The sequence below is a fragment of the Salmo salar genome, chromosome 01 (genome assembly GCF_965601325.2).
Source record: "Salmo salar chromosome 01, fSalSal1, whole genome shotgun sequence".
In the NCBI taxonomy this organism is placed as follows: Eukaryota; Metazoa; Chordata; class Actinopteri; order Salmoniformes; family Salmonidae; genus Salmo; species Salmo salar.
Window position 1 is genome coordinate 14,758,134 of NC_138291.1, and position 25,033 is coordinate 14,783,166.

Sequence of the window (25,033 nt, forward strand, 5' to 3'; positions counted from 1 at the left end):
TCCACATCACCAACAAACTAACATGGTCCAAGCACACCAAGACAGTCGTGAAGAGGGCACAACAAAACCTATTCCCCCTCAGGAGACTGAAAAGACTTGGCATAGGTCCTCAGAACCTCAAAACGTTCTACAGCTGCACCATCAAGAGCATCCTGACTGGTTGCATCACTGCCTGGTATGGCAACTGCTCGGCCTCCGACCGCAAGACACTACAGAGGGTAGTGCGAACGGCCCAGTACATCGCTGGGGCCAAGTTCCTGCCATCCAGGACCCCTACACCAGGCGGTGTCAAAGGAAGGCCCTAAAAATTGTCAAAGACTCCAGCCACCCTAGTCATAGACTGTTCTCTCTGCTACCGCACATCAAGCGGTACCGGAGCGCCAAGTCTAAGTCCAAGAGGCTACTAAACAGCTTCTACCCCCAAGCCATAAGACTCCTGAACATCTAATCAAATGGCTACCCAGACTATTTGCATTGCCACCCATGCATAGTCACTAATAACTCTACCTACGTGTACATATTACCTCAACTAAACGGTGCGGCCGCACATTGACTCTGTACCGATACCCCCCTATATATAGTCTCGCTATTGTTATTTTACTGCTGCTCTTTAATTACTTGTTACTTTTATTTCTTATCTGTCTTTTTTTAAACTGCATTGTTGGTTAGAGGCTTGTAAGTAAGCATTTCACTGTAAGGTCTACTACACCTGTCGTATTCGGCGCATGTGACTAATAAAATGTGATTTGATTTGAAAAGTGGGCCAACAAAAAATAGAGTATCTCACCTGAAGTTGTTCTAGCGTCCTTCTGTTTACTTTTTCATTTGAGTTGAATTCATTACAAATGGTAGTCCAGGGATTATTATATATTTTTTTGGGGGGGGGGTTGATGAATCATGCGGTTTGTTCTCCATAATTGGGTGGTGTCATGACGTTGGCCTGTGCGTAAGGTTTATGACCCCCCATAAATACCTTTCTCCCTTTCCTCTCGCTTGACTCTACAGAAGGAATCTTGAATAGCCTTTGTTAACATAGAGAGTCTGGGAACATTAAAAGGTGGGAGGGAAAGGAAACATATTTCGGTAATCCAACCAGTTGAAAATATGCGTTGGTACTCAATGAATATGATGCCAGATCAGTTGGCGTCTGAGACATTATGACTGAAGACAGGACGACATAAACTGTATCTTGGAAAGTCTACATATTCTAGTTATCAGATTCACATGGAATTGTTGTGCAATTTAAAATGTTTAAATATGAAACTATTTGTGAAAAGATGAAATGTCATTTTAGCTTCCAAATGAGAGAATTGGGTTTTCATAAGGTTAACCTCAACAGCCATTTGAATCCTGTGGCGCGTTATTCAAATACCTTAGATATGATATTACTTCAATTTTTCAAAAATATGACTATTTTACACCATTTTAAAGATAAGACTCTCGTTAATCTAACCACACTGTCCGATTTCAAAAAGGCTTTACAACGAAAGAAAAACATTAGATTATGTCAGCAGAGTACCGAGCCAGAAATAATCAGACACCCATTTTTCAAGCTAGCATATAATGTCACATAAACCCAAACCACAGCTAAATGTAGCACTACCCTTTGAAGATCTTCATCAGATGACAACCCTAGGACATTATGTTATACAATACATGCATGTTTTGTTCAATCAAGTTCATATTTATATCAAAAAACAGCTTTTTACATTAGCATGTGACTAGCATGTGACTAGCATTCCCACCGAACACTGCCGGTGAATTTACTAAATTACTCACGATAAACGTTCACAAAAAGCATAACAATTATTTTAAGAATTATAGATACAGAACTCCTCTATGCACTCGATATGTCCGATTTTAAAATAGCTTTTCGGTGAAAGCACATTTTGCAATATTCTCAGTAGATAGCCCGGCATCACAGGGCTAGCTATTTAGACACCCAGCAGGTTTAGCACTCAAAGTCAGATTTACTATAAGAAAAATGTTATTACCTTTGTTGTCTTCGTCAGAATGCACTCCCAGGACTTCTACTTCAATAACAAATGTTGGTTTGGTCCAAAATAATCCATTGTTATATCCAAACAGCGGCGTTTTGTTTGTGCGTTCTAGACACTATCCTAAAGGCTAAATAAGGGTGACGAGCATGGCGCAATTCGTGACAAAAGAATTCTAAATATTCCATTACCGTACTTCGAAGCATGTCAACCGCTGTTTAAAATAAATTTTTATGCCATTTTTCTCATAAAAAAGCGATAATATTCCGACCGGGAATCTGCGTTTAGATAAACAGACAAAGGAAAAGAAAGCATTCGGTCGAAGCGGGCACGCGCCTAAGCCCATAGTACTCTGAGTGGCCACTTGCCAAAAGCGATAAAGTGTTTCAGCCAAAGCCTGCCTCGATATCGTTCAACGTTTTCCCGGGCTCTGAGACCCTATGGAAGACGTAGGAAGTGTCACGTTATTGCACAGATCCTGAGTCTTCAATAAAAAGAGCCAAGATGAAACACTACTTCTCAGACAGGCCACTTCCTGCTTGAAATCTTAGGTTTTGGCCTGCCATAGTAGTTCTGTTATACTCACAGACACCATTCAAACAGTTTTGGAAACTTTAGGGTGTTTTCTATCCAAAGCCAATGATTATATGCATATTCTAGTTACTGGGCAGGAGTAGTAACCAGATTAAATCGGGTACGTTTTTTATCCAGCCGTGTCAATACTGCCCCCTAGCCCTAACAGGTTAAAGCTCTGCTCACTCAGTGGCCCGCCCATGTGAAGAGACATTGGTTATAAACTATGAAACACGCCCTTCTCTCCCCTCCTATATAAAGACCCTTGACTAAAATGTAACTTGCTGTTCCGAGGACAATAGGACGACGGTCCATACGTTAAAAGGACTAACATGTCAACTATAGAACTAAGCCAACCTCAGCGTGAGCTTTGGTTGCGAATGGTATGAACTTTGAACTCTTATTCACTCCAGAAGTGATACCTCCTAGCCGTTGAGTTAGCAGCGGCCGCTGTAAACGTGGGCTAGGAAAGGACGGACGACGTATCCAGTCTACCAGTCTATCCAGTGACCCGATCCTGTAGGTTCATGCTCTACAACATTCGCAGAGTACGACCCTGCCTCACACAGGAAGAGGCGCAGGTCCTAATCCAGGCACTTGTCATCTCCCGTCTGGATTACTGCAACTCGCTGTTGGCTGGGCTCCCTGCCTGTGCCATTAAACCCCTACAACTCACCCAGAACGCCGCAGCCCGTCTGGTGTTCAACCTTCCCAAGTTCTCTCTCGTCACCCCGCTCCTCCGCTCTCGCCACTGGCTTCCAGTTGAAGCTTGCATCCGCTACAAGACCATGGTGATTGCCTACGGAGCTGTGAAGGGAACGGCACCTCCATACCCTGATCAGGCCCTACACCCAAACAAGGGCACTGCGTTCATCCACCTCTGGCCTGCTGGCCCCCCTACCTCTGAGGAAGCACAGTTCCCGCTCAGCCCAGTCAAAACTGTTCACTGCTCTGACACCCCAATGGTGGAACAAGCTCCCTCACGACGCCAGGACAGCGGAGTCAATCACCACCTTCCGGAGACACCTGAAACCCCATGTAAATGTAAATGTACCACCCAACGACGATACTACAACGTATCCAGTTTACCACCAGAGACACTCTTCAAAGGACAAGGAAGATCTCTGTTAGGCAACACGGACTTCCATCTACAACCAACCCATTGAAGCGCAGCTCAGAGTAAATATTTATTGCATTTTCCTTTTCCAAATGGGTGGTTATTTAGAATGCATAAGATTCTGTATTTACGATAGCATAGCTTCTCCCTTTGTTCTTCAGTCCTCCCGCGCTTTCATTCAAGCCCAACTTCGTCTCTTTGTGTAACCAGCCATCATACAGGTTCCGTCCCCCAGGGATGTTTTCTTGTAGGACATAATTAGTAATCAATGTATGATCCATTCTGTGTGATTATTTAGGTATTTAGTAAATAAATAATTAAACCAAAGTTTGTATTGCTGATTCAACTTGTTAGCCAGGGTTCGTGAAGATAACCAAGAATTCTACGATGTTCAGATGAGACTGAAATAAGGTGACGATTAATATTGACTGCTATTGATGTAAAAGATTACCAGGTCTTTAAGAGCTTATTCGGAAGATAACAGCTTTATAAACATTATTTCGTGGTGCCCCGACCTTCTAGTTAATTATCTACCTGATTAGCTTAAATCAGGTAATATTACTTACAGAGAAATGATTTTATAGAATAGCATGTCATATCACTTAATCCGGCATAGCCAAAGACACGACAGTGGTTTGAGAACTCGCTTCAACAGGCTTTCTTCAAAGTCACTGAAATTCTTTGAATGTTTTCTTTTACCTCCATCCATTGTTTGGTTTAGGTGACTTGCTCCAATGCCACACAATGCTTATGTATTAGCATCCCATTCCTGTTTTTTTTATAACATCCTCAGGTCAGCACCAAGTGCACACATCGTTAATCTAATCAGGCTTCACAAAGATTAACTGGTTAGTCCCTATTTACCTTAGTCTGGGACTCTAGCCTAGAACTAATTAATCTGAAGTTAAGCAACGTCTCAGAAAGCCATTTTTTTATCTGAATTAATTTAAGTAGGATTAGCCCAGTCCTGATTTAAATTAAACACTGTCCGCGAAATGCTTCCCACAGTTGTGTCAAGTTGTCTGGATGTCCTTTGGGTGGTCGACCATTCTTGAAACACATGGGAAACTGTTGAGCATGAAAAATCCAGCAGCGTTGCAGCTCTTGACACTCAAACTGGTGCGCCTGTCACCTACTACCATACCCTGTTCAAAGGCACTTTAGTCTTTTGTTTTGACCATTTAGCCTCTGAATGGTACATATACACAATCCATATCTCAAAAGTCTCAAGGCTTAAAAATCCTTATTTAACCTGTCTCTTCCCCTTCATCTACACTGAGTGAAGTGGATTTAACTAGTGACATCAATAAGGGATCATAGCCTTCACCAGGATTCACCTGGTCAGTCTATGACATGGAAAGAGCATTCCTAATGTTTTGTTCACTCAGTGTATATTGTGAATTGCTATTAAGTTTGGAAAAAAATAAATAGAGAGATGATTATTAGGCTATATTGCCCAGCCCTAATTCAGGTCTTTCTGAAAGGGGAACCTTCACGGCTGCAGTGTGCCAGTCAAGAATCTAACCCACACTGGTACCAGCTCTTCTAATGAACCTATGTTCAGAGGTTAGCATTACAATATATATTATGTTATTCAGCTACTGACCCAATGATAGCTCTGGAACGTGTGTGGGGAGAGAGAGCAAAATGAAGGTTGTGTGATGAGTATGTTATAATACAAAACATAAAACAGACAGACACTCATTCCATGGAGGGCCGAGTCGAGTGAGTCGGTTTTTTATATTTCCTTTAAATTGGAGTCCAACTATGACCTAGACGATTTCCTAACTAATCAATGACCTTTAATGATCAATCAAATACAAGGGAGAGAAAAAGAAAAAAAAAGCAGGCACCCTGCCCTCCATGGAACGGGATTGACACGTGTTCTAAACTGTGCCGAGTCTGACTGACCTTGCCCTTCTGGTTGAGTGGTTCGATGGCGAGGGTGTCAGCTCCGATATCCACAATCATGCCCAGCTGGAACCCATCGGTGGGGTGGGGCGCCCACACTGGCTTACCATCCTCCATGGCTAACCACAGCTACCTGGTGGGCTCTGCACAACATGAAGAGAAGAGTCAGGAAATAGAAGCCGTATAACATGTATGCCAACAACAAAATACTGAGTTTTCCATTGTGGGTTAGGACAAGTTTAATAAAGTATTACAAAGCTATCCATCTATAGACAGGTCTACCTTCTGTACATCCATGATCGAATAAATATGCTATGTTCCATACTTCCTCCAGATAAACAAGAAGCCTATAAACACAATTGTATGAATGACAAAATTCATCCAACCATGTGAGTACGTGCAACCCGAATGTGTGCTTTGCTGTCCATTATCTTGTTATTCCCTTCATGAATGACTGATCCTGTAAATTGGGATTTTCCATTGGGAAATGACAGGACCTACACATCTCTCCACAATGAGGATTTGCCATTGGGAGAGTAAAGGACTAGGGTGGAATATTTTCCTGGAGTTTTAAAAATGTTCCATCCCAACAGTACATTTCTTCTCTCCTTGTTAATCCGGTATTTCCTGCAAAAATTGGAAGTCTCATTCTAAAGCATGATGCATAATAAATAATGCCATCATTCGTAGGCTTAGTATAGCAGCATTGTATAACCACCATTGAGTATGCATGCATGCATGCACGCTGTATACAGTGGGGGGAAAAACGTATTTGATACCCTGCTGATTTTGTACGTTTGCCCACTTACAACAAAATGATCAGTCTATAATTTTAATGGTAGGTTTATTTGAACAGTGAGAGACAGAATAACAAAAAAATCCAGAAAAACGCATGTCAAAAATGTTATAAAAGGATTTGCATTTTAATGAGGGAAATAAGTATTTGACCCCTCTGCAAAACATGACTTATTACTTGGTGGCAAAACCCTTGTTGGCAATCACAGAGGTCAGACGTTTCTTGTAGTTGGCCACCAGGTTTGCACACATCTCAGGAGGGATTTTGTCCCACTCCTCTTTGCAGATCTTCTCCAAGTCATTAATGTTTCGAGGCTGATGTTTGGCAACTCGAACCTTCAGCTCCCTCCACAGATTTTCTATGGGATTAAGGTCTGGAGACTGGCTAGGCTACTCCAGGACCTTAATGTGCTTCTTCTTGAGCCACTCCTTTGTTGCCTTGGCCGTGTGTTTTGGGTCATTGTCATGCTGGAATACCCATCCACGACCCATTTTCAATGCCCTGGCTGAGGGACGGAGGTTCTAACCCAAGATTTGATAGTACATGGCCCCGTCAAATAATGCGGTGAAGTTGTCCTGTCCCCTTAGCAGAAAAACACCCCCAAAGCATAATGTTTCCACCTCCATGTTTGACGGTGGAGATGGTGTTCTTGGGGTCATAGGCAGCATTCCTCCTCCTCCAAACACTACGAGTTGAGTTGATGTCAAAGAGCTCCATTTTGGTCTCATCTGACCACAACACTTTCACCAGTTGTCTTCTGAGTCATTCAGATGTTCATTGGCAAACTTCAGACGGGCATGTATATGTATTCTTGAGCAGGGGGACCTTGCGGGCACTGCAGGATTTCAGTCCTTCACGACATAGTGTGTTACCAATTGTTTTCTTGGTGACTATGGTCCCAGCTGCCTTGAGATCATTGACAAGATCCTCCCGTGTAGTTCTGGGCTGATTCCTCACCGTTCTTATGATCATTGCAACTCCACAAGGTGAGATCTTGCATGGAGCCCCGGGCCGAGGGATATTGACAGTTCTTTTGTGTTTCTTCCATTTGCGAATAATCGCACCCAATGTTGTCACCTTCTCACCAAGCTGCTTGGCGATGGTCTTGTAGCCCATTCCAGCCTTGTGTAGGTCTACAATCTTGTCCCTGACATCCTTGGAGAGCTCTTTGGTCTTGGCCATGTTGGAGAGTTTGGAATCTGATTGACTGATTGCTTCTGTGGACAGGTGTCTTTTTTACAGGTAACAAGCTGCGGTTAGGAGCACTCCCTTTAAGAGTGTGCTCCTAATCTCAGCTCGTTACCTGTATAAAAGACACCTGGGAGCCAGAAATCTTTCTGATTGAGAGGGGGTCAAATACTTATTTCCCTCATTAAAATGCAAATCAATTTCTAACATTTCTGACATGCGTTTTTCTGGATATTTTTGTTGTTATTCTCTCTCTCACTGTTCAAATAAACCTACCATTAAAATTATAGACTGACCCTTTCTTTGTCAGTGGGCAAACGTACAAAATCAGCAGGGGATCAAATACTTTTTTCCCCCCAGTGTACATACAGAACTGACCCTTGGCTCTGCAATCCAATTAGTTTGTTGGGATTGAGGTGCAATCAAAGTGCAGAGATGACTGGCTTGTTTACTCATCAACTTCTCTCACTGGTACTGCTGTCAGCAAATGGCCAAAGAGGATTTCAAACCAATTACTTATGTCAGGAGTTCACCTAGGCGTTCTGATTGGGGATGTACCAAATGATTGATGTATTAGAATAATTGGATTATGCTTATGTTGTATTAATAGAAGGGGAGGGGTTATAAGACCCCTCCCTCCTTACATTTATAGGGTCCTAGACTACAGATTAACAATATATATATATATATATATATATATATATATATATATATACACACACATTATGAGGTTTTAATATTGTTCCACAGTTGTTTTCTAGTTCTCTCTCTCTGCCTTTTATAAAGAGACCCCTCTGAGAAATTTGTGACTGAGACAGAACTCTGCAGGGGAGTGTAGGAGATAACACTATAAATCAACTTGTACATTAACTGCTAAGCTTTTAGATAACACTAAAAGCCTCGTTTATATAGCTGTGTAGGCATGGTTTTGGTCTCATGAGTAAAAGGTAATGACGTAGGCAGTGACATCACTAAGGCTGGACTTCAGGTTTAGTAAAAGCAACTTGAGACCTTTTCTATTTTGCAGAACTTACTCGGAAACATGCGTGCTATGTTCCTGATTGTCAACGTCTGTCTGCAATTGCATTAATAAAGGTTTTGAATGATTTAATTAAAGATATTGTCATAAAGCTAATTTCACCAATGAGCCAATGATTGACAAGGAACAAGGAAACGAACCCCAACACTTACTATAAACGCAACATGCAAGAATGTAAGATTTTTACAGAGTTACAGTTCATATAAGTCAATTGAAATACATTCATTAGGCCCTATTCTATGGATTTCACATGAATGGGAATACAGATATGCATCTGTTGGTCACAGATACGTACATAAAACAAAAATGTAGGGGCGTGAATCTGAAAAACAGTCAGTATCTGGTGTGACCACCATTTGCCTCATGCAGCGCGGCACATCTCCTTTGCATAGAGCTCATCGGGTTGTTGATCGTGGCCTGTGGAATGTTGTCCCACTCCACCTCAATGGCTCTTCAATATGTGTACAGATCCTTGCAACATGGGGCCGTGCATTATCATGCTGAAACATGAGGTGATGGCAGCAGATGAATGGCACGACAATGGGCATTCCTGCAGTCAGCATGCCAATTGCACGCTCCGTCAAAATGTGAGACATCTGTGGCATTGTGTTGTGTGACAAAACTGCACATTTTAGAGTGGCCTTTTACTGTCCCAAGCACAAGGTCCACCTGTGTAATGATTAAGGTTGCAAAGGGTCGGAAACTTTCCGGTAAATTCCGGAATTCTTCCGTAAATTTTCCATGAGAAGTTAAGTACTGGAATTTGGGAATTTTGCTTAAATTCATCAAAAAAGCTAGCTTATAACAGTGAACCTTTTTTGTGAGATACATAAAGCAATTCTAGGTCTTATGGCATATTTTGGTTAAACTATCCCCAATTTCATGGAATTGCAACCCTCTGCATGCACAGTGCATTCTTCCATCACATGTACAGCTGATTCTCAAGATCTTGTACACTAATGAGATGCTATTGAGCCCAAACTACTACACTGTCTGAGCCAAGGACTACATGCTTTCTGGTAAGTTTTGACAATACTGGGTGGGGTGAATATATTTTATGACATACATAATTTTTGTTAACTAGTAAATAGTAGCCTACAGCAAAGTGTGTTTAACCTGTTAGGGCTAGGGGGCAGTATTTGCACGGCTGGATAAAAAAAATGTACCCGATTTAATCTGGTTACTAATCCTACCCAGTAACTAGAATATGCATATACTTATTATATATGGATAGAAAACACTCTAAAGTTTCTAAAACTGTTTGAATGGTGTCTGTGAGTATAACAGAACTCATTTGGCAGGCAAAACCCTGAGACATTTTCTGACAGGAAGTGGATACCTGATGTGTTGTATTACCTTTAAACCTATCCCATTGAAAAACACAGGGGCTGAGGAATATTTTGGCACTTCCTATTGCTTCCACTAGATGTCACCAGCCTTTACAAAGTGTTTTGAGTCTTCTGGAGGGAGATCTGACCGAACAAGAGCCATGGAACGATGATGGCCCATTAGACACCTGGCGCGCGAGTTCATGTTGGGTACCCTCGTTCCAATACGTTATAAAAGAGTATGCATTCGTCCACCTTGAATATTATTCATGTTCTGGTTAAAAAAGGCCCTAATGATTTATGCTATACAACGTTTGACATGTTTGAACGAACGTAAATATATTTTTTCCCCTCGTTCATGACGAGAAGTCCGGCTGGCTTAGATCATGTGCTAACAAGACGGAGATTTTTGGACATAAATGATGAGCTTTTTTGAACAAAACTACATTCGTTATGGACCTGTGATACCTGGAAGTGACATCTGATGAAGAGAATCAAAGGTAATGGATTATTTACATAGTATTTTCGATTTTAGATCTCCCCAACATGACGTCTAGTCTGTATCGCAACGCGTATTTTTCTGGGCGCAGTGCTCAGATTATTGCAAAGTGTGATTTCCCAGTAAGGTTATTTTTAAATCTGGCAAGTTGATTGCGTTCAAGAGATGTAAATCTATAATTCTTTAAATGACAATATAATATTTTACCAATGTTTTCTAATTTTAATTATTTAATTTGCGGTGTTGACTTGACTGCCGGTTATTGGAGGGAAACGATTTCCTCAACATCAATGCCATAGTAAAACGCTGTTTTTGGATATAAATATGAACTTGATAGAACTAAAAATGCATGCATTGTCTAACATAATGTCCTAGGAGTGTCATCTGATGGAGATTGTAAAAGGTTAGTGCATCATTTTAGCTGGTTTTATGGTTTTGGTGACCCTGTCTTTGAATTGGCACAACATTACACACAACTCTTGTAAATGTACTGTCCTAACATACTCTAAATGTATGCTTTCGCCGTAAAACCTTTTTGAAATCGTAAAACGTGGTTAGATTAAGGAGATGTTTATCTTTCAAAGGGTGTAAAATAGTTGTATGTTTGAAAAATTTGAATTTTGACATTTATTTGGATTCAAATTTGCCGCTCTTGAAATGCACCTGCTGTTGATGGAGTGCACCACGGGTGGGACGCTAGCGTCCCACCTAGCCCATAGAGGTTAAATAATTTTTAACTTGCTAACAATTTATGCTAGTTAGTTTTTGCTACGATGTGGGTTTTAGCTTGCTTGAGCCTAACTGAGGAGTGTTAATTCACCTGTTTCCATACATGTTTAATTTTAAAACATGTATCTTACAACATTAGTTGTTTAATCTAACTGCTTAACTATTTATCTGTACATGGAATTGTATTTTTTATTTTTTTTATCTTTACAGGAAAAAGCCACGGGCACTATCTGATGGGTGAAGACATTTCACTGCAGCTAATGTAGAAGGAAAAGCTGTGTACATTTGCAAATACTGTGCCAAATCATATGTGAAGAATACAACAAAGATGCATAAATATCTGGCCAAGTGCATAAAGTTCTCTCAGCACTCACAACCTCTGACAAAAGTCCCTCTACTTCTATTTGAGGTGAAAATGATGAATCAGACACCTTATCGATAGCAACAGCTCACGGTCCTCCTGGAATCAGAAGTGTTTTTTATTCAATGGAGGAACGTAGTCAGAGAAATGCTGATGAATGTCTTGCTCGACCTGTGTATGCAACTGGTTCACCTCTGATGCTCACCGGCAATGTGTAATGGAAGAGATTTCTGAATGTTCTTTGCCCAGCATACACCCCTCCAACCAGAAATGCTTTATCTACTCATTTGCTGGATGCAGAGTTCAACAGAGTTCAAGTGAAAGTCAAGCAAATTATAGAGAAAGCAGACTGTATTGAAATCATCTCTGATGGGTGTTCGAATGTTCGTGGGTAAGGAATAATTAACTACATCATCTCCACCACTCAACCAGTATTCTACAAGAGCCCAGACACAAGGTACAACAGACACACCGGTCTCTACATTGCAGATGAGCTGAAGGCAGTCATCAATGACCTTGGACCACAGAAGGTATTTGCACTGGTGACAGACAATGCTGCGAACATGAAGGTGGCTTGGTCTAAAGTGGAGGAGTCCTACCCTCACATCATACCCATTTGCTGTGCTGCTCATGCATTGAATCTGCTCCTCAAGGACATCATGGCACTGAAATCTCCACCCGGCACAGCCAGAAGAGGACTGGCAGCCCCTCATAGCCTGGTTCCTCTCTAGGTTTCTTCCTAGGTTTTGGCCTTTCTAGGGAGTTTTTCCTAGCCACCGTGCTTCTACACCAGCATTGCTTGCTGTTTGGGGTTTTAGGCTGGGTTTCTGTACAGCACTTTGAGATATCAGCTGATGTAAGAAGGGCTATATAAATACATTTAATTTGATTTGAAAACAATGGATAAACTACAAGAGAGCCAAGGAAATGGTTAGGTATGTGAAGGGTCATCAAGTTATAGCAGCAATCTACCTCACCAAGCAAAGTGAGAAGAATAAGAGCACCATTGAAGCTACCCAGCAACACCTGTTGGGGTGGTGTTGTCATCATGTTTGACAGTCTCCTGGAGGGGAAGGAGTCTCTCCAAGAAATGGCCATATCACAGTTTGCCGTTATGGACAGACCCATCAGATTTTTTAAATGTTTTATTTAACTAGGCAAGTCAGTTAAGAACAAATTCTTATTTGCAATGATGGCCTACCGGGGAACAGTGGGTTAACTGCCTTGTGGTAAGCAGCCTGAAACTTTAGCAGTAGCCATTGCATGGATTGAGGGAGACAATGCCATCCTGTCTGATGTTCAGACTCTGCTTGCAGATGTAAGAGAAGAAATCCGTACTGCCCTGCCCACTTCACCGTTGCTCCAAGCAGAGGAACCTGCAGTTCTGAAATACATCAAAAAGTGTGAAGACTTCTGCCTGAAGCCCATACATGCCACAGCGTACATGTTGGACCCTAAGTATGCTGGCAAGAGCATTCTGTCTGGTGCAGAGATCAACAAGGCCTATGGTGTCATCACTACCATGTCTCACCACCTTGGCCTGGATGAGGGCAAGGTTCTTGGCAGTCTGGCGAAGTACACTTCCAAGCAAGGGCTTTGGGATGGAGATGCAATATGGCAGTCATGCTAACAAATCTCATCAGCCACCTGGTGGAAGGGACTTTGTGGGTAAGATGCTCTTTCCCCTGTTACCTCCATCATCCAAATTCCATGAACATCAGCCGCCTCAGAGCGCAACTGGTTCTTGTTTGGGAACACACACACCAAAGCACGCAACAGGCTGACCAATACAAGGGTTGAAAAATTGGTGGCCATCCGGGCAAATTTGATGCTTTTTCAGCCTGACAACAAGCCATCCTCAACAGGGTTGGAAAGTGACAGTGAAGATGAGGCCTCAGAGTCTGATGTTCAAGAGGTGGAATTGAGGAGGTCCAGGGAGAAGACATGGAAGCCTGAGAGGAAGACAACCAAAGCTTTATTTTCTAGACTATCATTTTATGTTTAAAACGTTTTTGGGAGATGCGATGGCTCATTGGGGATCATTCAATATTCCCTTTTGTTGTTCAGTGAAATCATTCCATGTGAATAGTCAACTCATTTAATTAAAGTTCAATTTGCAACTAAATAGTTATTTTTTTCTATTGAAAGGATTTAATAATTTGCAATTATGTCTACTTATGATAAGGTAAAAAGTTTATGTTTCTGTCTCCATATGGTATGGTAAATATATCCAATGCAAAAAACATCTACATTTAAATGGTATTAATATGCATATATTGCTGTTAATTCCCACGGAAAGTTTCCACCTCTGAATATTCCCCAAAATGTGCAACCCGAGTAATGATCATGCTGTTTAATCAGCTTCATGATATGCCACACCTGTCAGGTGAATGGATTACCTTGGCAAAAGGAGAAATGCTCACTAACAGGGATGTAAACAAATGTGCACAACGTTTCATACAAATAAGCTACATAATTTGTGCTCTTTAAAGATTGACAAAACTGAAATCAAATGTTATTGGTCACATACACATGTTTTAGCCACAAGCACACTTCAACATCAAACAGTACAGTAGAGGAGCATTTTGAATGAATCATAATTATTATTACTTAAAAAATGGGCACAATGTTTAAATTCAGAGATGCTATATAATCAGTGCATAATTTTGTGTTCTTTGCTTATGCCATATTGATAGTGTTACACCAAAGTAACAGACACAGCTTATCAAATTAATCATCACAACAAACCAGCCACCTAATACAGGTCCCATGTGGTTAGCTTCGACTGGAACATGTAATCCTCTTACGGCTCCTAAGCCCCAACGGAAGTGAGATATTTGTGAAGACTGTTGAAGTGTAATAAGGTGTGGTCAGCAGTCAGCCCTTGAAAATAAAAAACAGTCTGAGGGGAGATGCACAGACGTAGACACCAGTGCGGTCATGGAGGAGACCAGGGTTCAAAGGTTAAGGTGTGTTTCCTGGAACACACATACCTCCTGCCTGCTTCTAGCTTCCTGTTCCCTCTATAGAAGAGAGGATATGGAAAATACATTGGGATATCTGCTCTGCTGCAGTCTGACCGGATGTAGGGAGGAGTACAGTGGTGCCGGGTGTGTCAGTGGCCAAGCAAGCATTACAACCTAAATGAGGCCATACACGGCTCGTCAGAGAACTTGTTTTTTTTCTTTGTGGGGCATACTAGCAAAATCTATTATTGTACAGAACAAAGAGTATTCATTAAGCACATTATCATTTTGCCTAGTGCAGCGTTTCCCAAACTCGGTCTTAGGGACCTCAAGGGGTGCACGTTTTGGTTTTGGCCCTAGCACTAGACAGCTGATTCACAACAAAGCTTGATGAGGTGGTTATTATTTGAATCAGCGGTGTAGTGCTAGGGCAAAAACCAAAACCTGCACCCCCTTGCGGTCCCCAGAACCGAGTTTGGTAAATGCTGGCCTGGTGCATGAGGACATAGGTCTCCAAGCGTAAATATTTTGATGGTTCTGTTGATAACAAGCCAGAATTATGCCACTTCAATCTTTTTGTGATGCTTATTTTATGGTAAGTGAAGCATCATGGCATGCACATTACTTTAGTTCAACCTACTTCCTAGCTTTGTCCAACAGCCATTGGCTGAAACTAGCTATCTTTATTAAGTCTAATAAATTGAATGTGTACACATTAGAGGTCGACCGATTAATCGGAATGGCCGACTAATTAGGGCCGATTTCAAGTTTTCATAACAATCGGTAATCGGTATTTCTGGCCACCGATTTGCCGATTTATTTAACTAGGCAAGTCAGATTAATAACACATTATTATTTACAATGACGGCCTAGAAACGGGGGTTAACTGCCTTGTTCAGGGGGGGGATTCGTTTTTGCAACCTTCGGTTACCAGTCCAACGCTCTAACCACCTGCCTTACATTGCACTCCACAAGGATTAACAGGCTGACTACCTGTAACGTGAGGGCAGCAAGAAGCAAAGGTAAGTTGCTAGCTAGCATTAGACTTATAAAAACGATCAAATCTTAACATAATCACTAGTTAACTACACATGGTTGATGATATTACTAGTTTATCTAACGTGTCCTGCGTTGCATATGATCGATGCGGTGCCTGTTAATTTTCATTGAATGACAGCCTACTTCGACAAACGGGTGTTGATTTAACAAGCGCATTTGCGAAAAAAAGTACTGTTGTTGCACCAATGTACCTAACCATAAACATCAATGCCTAACAGGAATATTTAGACTTAGTCACCCGTTAGATAAAATACGGAACGGTTCCGTATGTCACTGAAAGAAAAAAACGTTTGTTTTCGAGATGATAGTTTCCAGATTCTACCATATTAATGACCCAAGGCTCGTATTTCTGTGTGTTTATTATATTATAATTAAGTCTATGATTTGATAGAGCAGTCTGACTGAGCGGTGGTAGGCAGCAGCAGGCTCGTAAGCATTCATTCAAACAGCCCTTCGCTGTGCTTCAAGCATTGCACTGTTTATGACTTCAACCTGGGTGGGTATAATTTGTGGAACGTTCCAACAGGAATCTATTCCAAAAACTTCGTAAATAACAAGGTTTCCAAAAAACAACGCATACAAAGTTGTATAGCGGCAGAATAAGATACCGGGTAGGGAGTGGTCTATTTCATTGCGTTTTTCATTCATCACGTTTATTCCGAAAAATGTCTGTCCTCACATGTCTGTTTGCCTATGGACAAACATTAAGAATAAGCTACGTGGTGAGTTGATGCCTATTCGGCAGCTAGTTAGCTAGGTTTGTATGCGTTGCTACTTTGTATGCGTTGTTGGTTGTCACTCGCTCTGAGACTTGGAGTAGTTTTTCCCCTTGCTCTACATGGGTAACGCTGCTTCGAAGGTGGCTGTTGTCGATGTGTTCCTGGTTTGAGCCCAGGTAGGAGTGAGGAGAGGGACGGAAGCTATACTGTTACACTGGCAATACTAAAGTGCCTATAAGAACATCCAATAGTCAAAGGTATATGAAATACAAATCATATAGAGAGAAATAGTCCTATAATTCCTATAATAATATAATAACTACAACCTAAAACTTCTTACCTGGGAATATTGAAGACTCATGTTAAAAGGAACCACTAGCTTTCATATGTTCCCATGTTCTGAGCAAGGCACTTAAACATTAGCTTTCTTACATGGCACATATTGCACTTTTACTTTCTCCTCCAACACTTTGTTTTGCATTACTTAAACCAAATTGAACATGTTTCATTATTTATTTGAGGCTAAATTGATTTTATTGATGTATTATATTAAGTTAAAATAAGTGTTCATTCAGTATTGTTGTAATTGTCATTATAAAAAAAGAAAAAGAAATCGGACGATTAAATCGGTATCGTTTTTTTTGACCCTCCAATAATCGGCATCGGCGTTGAAAAATCATAATCGGTCGACCTCTAGTACACATGCATAATTCTTACCTGACAGCTTTAATCACGTTGACATTATACGTTTGGATATTTAGCCAAATTTTGGAGCATTTATCAATCCAATACTAGCTACATTTACCAAATAACAGCAGGCAGGCTCGAGCTAGATAACGTTACCTTTAGCCCTGAGCTATCACTAAACAGCCCAATAATAACCTAGCTATACAAATGGCAGGCATTAGCTATACAGCTAGCGTCTGTAGTTAGAAAGCAAGCTATAGCATTGTGAGACACTTCAGGTCGGTTTATACTTGGTCTAACGACATGTCTGTAGACAATTTGAATGCGACAAGTATTGCTGGTCAAAACATTACATTTTTACTCCGTTGAAATGTCTTTAGACAGTCGCTGCAACTGTCAGTTTCCTTGTCGCACAGACATGAAATAACTTAATGTCTCCGCGACTGTCGCAACTAGAGAATGACCAATAACCCGAGCCGCTATAAAGTCAGGCAAATATTGCTCTGCACTTGCTCGCGTTGTCAGATATGACATTTGCTACTAAGCTATAAATGTGCATTGCCTTTGAGCTAGTTCTCATAGTAGCTTCAGCAAGTGATATGAGTGATGGAGAGAGATGTGAGGAGAACTGAAAAGGAACAGAGTTACAGCCTCACTCTATCCAATCATAGCAGTAAGATCAAGTTACAACTCGCCCATTTTTACAACGCACCCAGTTCTTGACAGATAGTTGAACGAGCCAATCGAGTCTTCCTGGCAGCTGAATTGTTTAGATGTGTCCTGGCAGCTGAAAAATATGCACTGAACAAAAATATAAAACGCAACATGAAGTGTCCCATGTTTCATGAGGTCAAAAAAATAAATAAAAATGTTCTATACGAAATAAAAAGCTTATTTCTCTCAAAGTTTGTGCACAAATTTGTTTACATCCCTATTAGTAAGCATTTCTCCTTTGACAAGATAATCCATCCACCTCAGGTGTGGCATATCATGAAGCTGATAAAAACATTAACATTACAAAGGTGCACCTTATGCTGGGGACAATAAAAAGGCACTTTAAAATGTGCAGCTTTGTCACACTACACAATGCCACAGATGTCTCAAGTTGAGGGAGTATGCAAATGGCATACTGACTACAGAGCTGTTGCCAGAGAATGTAATGTTTATTTCTCTACCATAAGCTGCCTCAAATGCCATTTTAGAGATTTTGGCAGTACGTCCAACCGGCCTCACAACCGCAGACCACGTGTAACCACGCCAGCCCAGGACCTCCACATCCGGCTTCTTCACCTGCAGGATCGTCTGAGGTGGGTGGTGGGGATTATTTTTGTCTGTAAAATCACCCTTTTGTGGGAAAAAAAATATTTCTGGATTGGCTAGGCCTGGCTCCCCAGTGGGTGCACCCCTGCCCAGTAATGTAAAATCCATAGATTAGGGCTTAATGTATTTCAGTTGACTGATTTCCTTAGATTTTACTGTTAGAGTTCATATAACATATTGTTGCATTTTGCTTCTATATTTTTGTCCAGTATATATACACTCGATCACGGAAAATGACAAAAAAAAATACTAGTTTCAGAAGCATCCGTGATCAGAAATCATGACGATGATAATTTTATATTCTCAAACTAACAGCAGTGCCTATATGATGTCCTTCCACACAGTCGTGACATGCTGGAGTGATGCTTCTATGCAAATGTTGATAAAAACATTTCACATAGTATATTCATATGTATATATTCTTATTCCATTCCTTTACTTAGATGTGTGTATTCGGTAATTCTTGTGGAATTTTTAGATTACATGTTAGATATTGCTACACTGTAGAAACTAGATACACAAGCATTGCGCTACACTCGCAATAACATCTGCTAACCATGTGTATGTGACCAATAAAATTGTATTTGATTTTTAAAATAAGTCCCAAATCTGTAGCACCACAGACGACTGATGAGCAAAAACAAGCTCAATGCCATAAGCATGCACACACTCCTACTGTATGTGAGTAGGCCTATGCCATCTTAAAATATACCCAGTTTCTCAAGAGATTTACCACTCAAATAAAAGTATTACCATTATGTTATGCTGTTAGATTACTTCGTTTTAACCAAAATGTATTGTTTGATTTTTAAAATGTGTGCATTAATGCATTCATGGGTTTCTGGGGAAATGTCCTAATTCAATGATATTGAATATCGGCAATCGGACCAAATCCATCTGTGATGAGACGGTGCAGGAGTTCTAAAATGTTCCGATAGAATGACCTACTTTTATTCCGACACACTCATAACATGAGTTCTTTTCTGTAAGCTCACGATCATTACCTTGTAAATAATGATGCAAACTGGAAACCACATATCATGAGTCAACATTTATTGCAGCTGAGGATTTTAACAAAGCAAATTTGAGGAAAACGCTATTGAAGTTCTATCAACACATTGACTGTAGTAATCGCTCTGGAAAAACACTGGATCACTGCTACTTCCCCTTTCGAGACGCCAACAAAGCCCTCCCACGCCCTGCCTTCGGCAAATCAGACCATGACCCCATTTTGCTGCTCCCTTCCTATAGGCAGAAACTCAAACAGGAATACCCGTGCTAAGGTCTATTCAACGCTGGTCTGACCAATTGGAATCCATGCTTCAAGATTGTTTTGATCACACGGCCTGGGATATGTTCCCGGGTAGCCTCTGAGAATAATATTGACGTATACACGGATACGGTTCATCAGGAAGTGAGTTCATCAGGAAGTGTATAGTGGATGAGGTTCTGTGACTATTAAAACCTACCCAAACCAGAAACTATGGATAGATTTCAGCATTCGTGGAAAACTGTGGTGCACACCACATTTAACCATGGCAAAGTGACTGGGAATATGGTTGAATACAAAACAGTGTAGTTATTCCCTCTGTAAGGCAATCAAAAATGGCAAAAACGTCTGCACAGAGACAAAGTGGAGTCGCAATTCATCGGCTCAGACAAATGTGGCAGGGTCTACAGACAATCACGGACTACAAAGGGAAAACCAGACATGTCGACAAACAAGGACTTCTTGCTCCCAGACAAGCTAAACACCTTCTTCGCCCACTTTGAGAAAAACAGTGCCCCCGATGCGGCCCAATCCCAAGGACTGTGGGCTCTCGTTCTCCGTGGCCAACGTAAGAAATTGCAACGTGTTAACCCTCGCAAGGCTGCCGGCCCAGACGGCATCCCTAGCCGCATCCTCAGAGCATGTGCAGACCAGCTGGCTGGAGTGTTTCCGGACATATTCAATCTCCCTATCCCAGTCTGCGGTCCCCACATGCTTCAAGATGTCCACCATTGTTCCTGTACCCAAGAAAGCAAAGGTAACGGAACTAAATGACTATCACCCCGTAGCACTCATTTATGGGATCATGAAGTGCCTTGAGAGGCTAGTTAAGGATCAAATTACCTGTACCTTACCGGACACCCTAGACCCACTAACTTGCTCACTGCCTCAGTAGATCCACAGATGATGCCAGCACACTGCATCCTGCCCTATCCCATCAGGACAAGACAAATACCCATGCAAAAAATACTTAATTGACTACAGCTCAACCTTCAACACCATAGTACCCTCCAAGCTCAACATTAAGCACGGGACCCTGGGTCTGAACTAGAGGTCGATTGATTATGATTTTAACGCCGATACCGATTATTGGATGACCTAAAAAAAATAACAAAATAAAATAAACGATCGGCCGATTTTTTCAATGTATTTATTTATTTATTTGTAATAATGACAATTACAACAATACTGAATGAACACTTATTTTAACTTAATATAATACATCAATAAAATCAATTTAGCCTCAAATAAATAATGAAACATGTTCAATTTGGTTTACATAATGCAAAAACAAAGTGTTGGAGAAGAAAGTAAAAGTGCAATATGTGCCATGTAAAAAAGCTAACGTTTAAGTTCCTTGCTCAGAACATGAGAACATATGAAAGCTGGTGGTTCCTTTTAACATGAGTCTTCAATATTCCCAGGTAAGAAGTTTTAGGTTGTAGTTATTATAGGAATTATAGGACTATTTCTCTCTATACGATTTGTATTTCATATACCTTTGACTATTGGATGTTCTTATAGGCACTTTAGTATTGCCAGTGTAACAGTATAGCTTCCGTCCCTCTCCTTGCTCCTACCTGGGCTCGAACCAGGAACACATCGACAACAGCCACCCTCGAAGCAGCGTTACCCATGTAGAGCAAGGGGAAAAACTACTCCAAGTCTTCGAGCGAGTGACGTTTGAAATGCTATTAGCGCGCACCCGGCTAACTAGCTAGCCATTTCACATCGGTTACACCAGCCTAATCTTGGGAGTTGACAGGCTTGAAGTCATAAACAGCGCAATGCATTGCGAAGGGCTGCTGGCAAACGCACGAAAGTGCTGTTTGAATGAACGCTTACGAGCCTGCTGGTGCCTACCGTCGCTCAGTCAGACTGCTCTATCAAATCATAGACTTAATTATAACATAACACCCAGAAATACGAGCCTTAGGTCATTAATATGGTAGAATCCGGAAACTATCATCTCGAAAACAAAACGTTTTTCCTGTCAGGAACCGTTCCGTATTTTACCTAACGGGTGGCATCCCTAAGTCTAAATATTCCTGTTACATTGCACAACCTTCAATGTTATGTCATAATTACGTAAAATTCTGGCAAATTAGTTCGCAACGAGCCAGGCGGTCCAAACTGTTGCATATACCCTGACTCTGCATGCAATGAACGCAAAATGACACAATTTCACCTGGTTAATATTGCCTGCTAACCTGGATTTATTTTAGCTAAATATGCAGGTTTAAAATTATATACCTATGTGTATTGATTTTAAGAAAGACATTGATGTTTATGGTTAGGTACAGTCGTGCAACGATTGTGCTTTTTTCGCAAATGCGCTTTTGTTAAATCATCCCCCGTTTGGCGAAGTCGGCTGTCTTTGTTAGGAAGACATAGTCTTCACAGTTGGCAACGAGCCAGGCGGCCCAAACTGCTGCATATACCCTGACTCTGTTTGCAAGAGAAGTGACACATTTTCCCTAGTTAAAAGAAATTCATGTTAGCAGGCAATATTAACTAAACATGCAGGTTTAAAAATATATACTTGTGTATTGATTTTAAGAAAGGCATTGATGTTTATGGTTGGAGCAACATGTACCTAAGCGATTATATGCAACGCAGGACAGGCTAGATAAACTAGTAATATCATCAACCATGTGTTAACTAGTGATTATGATTGATTGATTGATTGTTTTTTATAAGATAAATGTAATGCTAGCTAGCAACTTACCTTGGCTTCTTACTGCATTCACATAACAGGCAGGCTCCTCGTGGAGTGCAATGTAAAGCAGGTGGTTAGAATGTTGGACCACTTAACCGTAAGGTTGCAAGATTGAATCCCCGAGCTGACAAGGTAAAAATCTGTCGTTCTGCCCCTGAACAAGGCAGTAAACCCACCGTTCCGAGGCCGTCATTGAAAATAAGAATGTGTTCTTAACTGACTTGCCTAGTTAAATAAAGGGCTTATATATATATATAAAAAAATTAATGAAAAAATTAAAATTAAAAATAAAATAAACATTCGGCCAAATCGGCATCCAAAAATACCGATTTCCGATTGTTATAAAAACTTGAAATCGGCCCTAATTAAATCAGCCATTCCGATTAATCGGTCGACCTCTAGTCTGAACCCTGCCCTGTGAAACTGGGTCTTGGACTTCCTGACGGGCCACCCTCAGGTGGTGAAGGTAGAAAACATCACCACTTCGTTGATCCTCAGACCCCTCCCTTTTCACCCATGATTGTGTGGCAAGTTTGCAGACGACACAACAGTAGTAGGCCTGATTACCAACAATGACGAGACAGCCTACCGGAAGGTGGTGAGGGCCCTGGCGGAATGGTGCCAGGAAAATAACGTTTCCCTTAACGTCAACAAAATGAAGGATGTGATCGTGTACTTCAGGAAACAGCAGAGGGAGCACACCCCTATCCACATCGACGGGACCGCAGTGGAGAAGGTGGAAACCTTCAAGTTCCTTGGCGTACACATCACTGACAATATAAAATGATCCACCCACACAGACAGTGTGGTGAAGGCGACACAACAGCGCCTCTTCAACCTCAGGAGGCTGAAGAAATTTGGCTTGGCCCCTAAAGACCCTCAAACTTTTACAGATGCATAATTGAGAGCATCCTGTCGGGATGTATCACCGCCTGGTACGGCAACTGCACCGCCCGCAACCGCAGGGCTCTCCAGAGGGTGGTGCGGTCTGCCCAACACATCACCAGGGGCACACTGCCTGCCCTACAGGACACTTAAAGCACCAGATGTCACAGGAAGGCAAAAAAGATCAAGGACATCAACCACCCCACTATCATCCAGAAGGCGAGGTCAGTACAGATGCATCAAAGCTGGGACAGAGAGACTGAAAAACAGCTGTATCTCAAGGCCATCAGACTGTTATATAGCCATCACTAGCCAGCTCCCACCCGGTTACTCATCCCTGCACCTTAGAGGCTGCTGCCCTATATACAGTGCCTTCGGAAAGTATTCTGACCCCTTGACTTTTTCCACATTGTTACAGCCTTAATCTAAAATTGATTAAATCGTTTTCTTCCCTTATCAATCTATAAAAAAATATACAACTGAAAAATCACATTTAAATAAGTATTCAGACCCTTTATTCAGTGCTTTGTTGAAACACCTTTGGCAGCGGTTACAGCCCAGAGTCTTCTTGGGTATGACATTACAAGCTTTGCACACCTGTATTTGGGGAGTTTCTCCCATTCTTCTCTGCGGATCCTCTCAAGCTCTGTCAGGTTGGATGGGAAGAGTTACTGCACAGCCATTTTCAGGTCTCTCCAGAGATTTTCGATCGGGTTCAAGTCCGGGGACAGGCTGGGCCACTCAAGGACATTGAGACTTGCTTCAACATAGGGATGGTGCCAGGTTTCCTCCAGACGTGATGCTTGGCATTCAGGCCAAAGAATTCAATCTTGGTTTCATCAGAACAGAAAATCTTGTTTCTCATGGTCTGAGAGTCTTTAGGTGCCTTTTGGCAAACTCCATGCAGGCTGTCCTTTGCCTTTCAATGAGGAGAGGCTTCCGTCTAGCCACTCTATCATAAAGGCCTGATTGGTGGAGTGCTGCAGAGATGGTTGTCTTTCTGGAATGTTTATGCTCTGATATGCACTGTCAACAGTGGGACCTTATATAGATGGGTCTGTGCCTTTCCAAATCATGTCCAAACAATTGAATTTACCACAAGTGGACTCCAATCAAGTTGTAGAAACACCTAAAGGATGATCAATGGAAACAGGATGCACCTGAGCTCAATTTCGAGTCTCATGGCAAAGGGTCAATACTTACATAAATAAGTTATGTTCTTTACTTTTAATATACACTGCTCAAAAAAATAAAGGGAACACTTAAACAACACAATGTAACTCCAAGTCAATCACACTTCTGTGAAATCAAACTGTCCACTTAGGAAGCAACACTGATTGACAATAAATGTCACATGCTGTTGTGCAAATGGAATAGACAACAGGTGGAAATTATAGGCAATTAGCAAGACACCCCCAATAAAGGAGTGGTTCGGCAGGTGGTGACCACAGACCACTTCTCAGTTCTTATGCTTCCTGGCTGATGTTTTGGTCACTTTTGAATGCTGGCGGTGCTTTCACTCTAGTGGTAGCATGAGACTGAGTCTACAACCCACACAAGTGGCTCAGGTAGTGCAGCTCATCCAAGATGGCACATCAATGCGAGCTGTGGCAAGAAGGTTTGCTGTGTCTGTCAGCGTAGTGTCCAGAGCATGGAGGCGCTACCAGGAGACAGGCCAGTACATCAGGAGACGTGGAGGAGGCCGTAGGAGGGCAACAACCCAGCAGCAGGAGCGCTACCTCCGCCTTTGTGCAAGGAGGAGCAGGAGGAGCACTGCCAGAGCCCTGCAAAATGACCTCCAGCAGGCCACAAATGTGCATGTGTCTGCTCAAACGGTCAGAAACAGACTCCATGAGGGTGGTATGAGGGC

The 25,033-nt window shown here is 41.6% G+C and overlaps 1 protein-coding gene across 1 annotated transcript in view; it reads right to left on the minus strand.

The window, feature by feature from the left end:
• LOC106565365 (unconventional myosin-VI) overlaps positions 1–25,033 on the minus strand; it is a 126,679-nt gene that overhangs the window by 98,480 nt on the left and 3,166 nt on the right. Inside the window, exon 2 of the mRNA XM_014132524.3 lies at positions 5,599–5,741. Within this exon, the coding sequence (XP_013987999.2) occupies positions 5,599–5,715 (117 nt within the window). The 5' untranslated portion in view covers positions 5,716–5,741. The remainder of the gene's footprint in view (positions 1–5,598; positions 5,742–25,033) is intronic.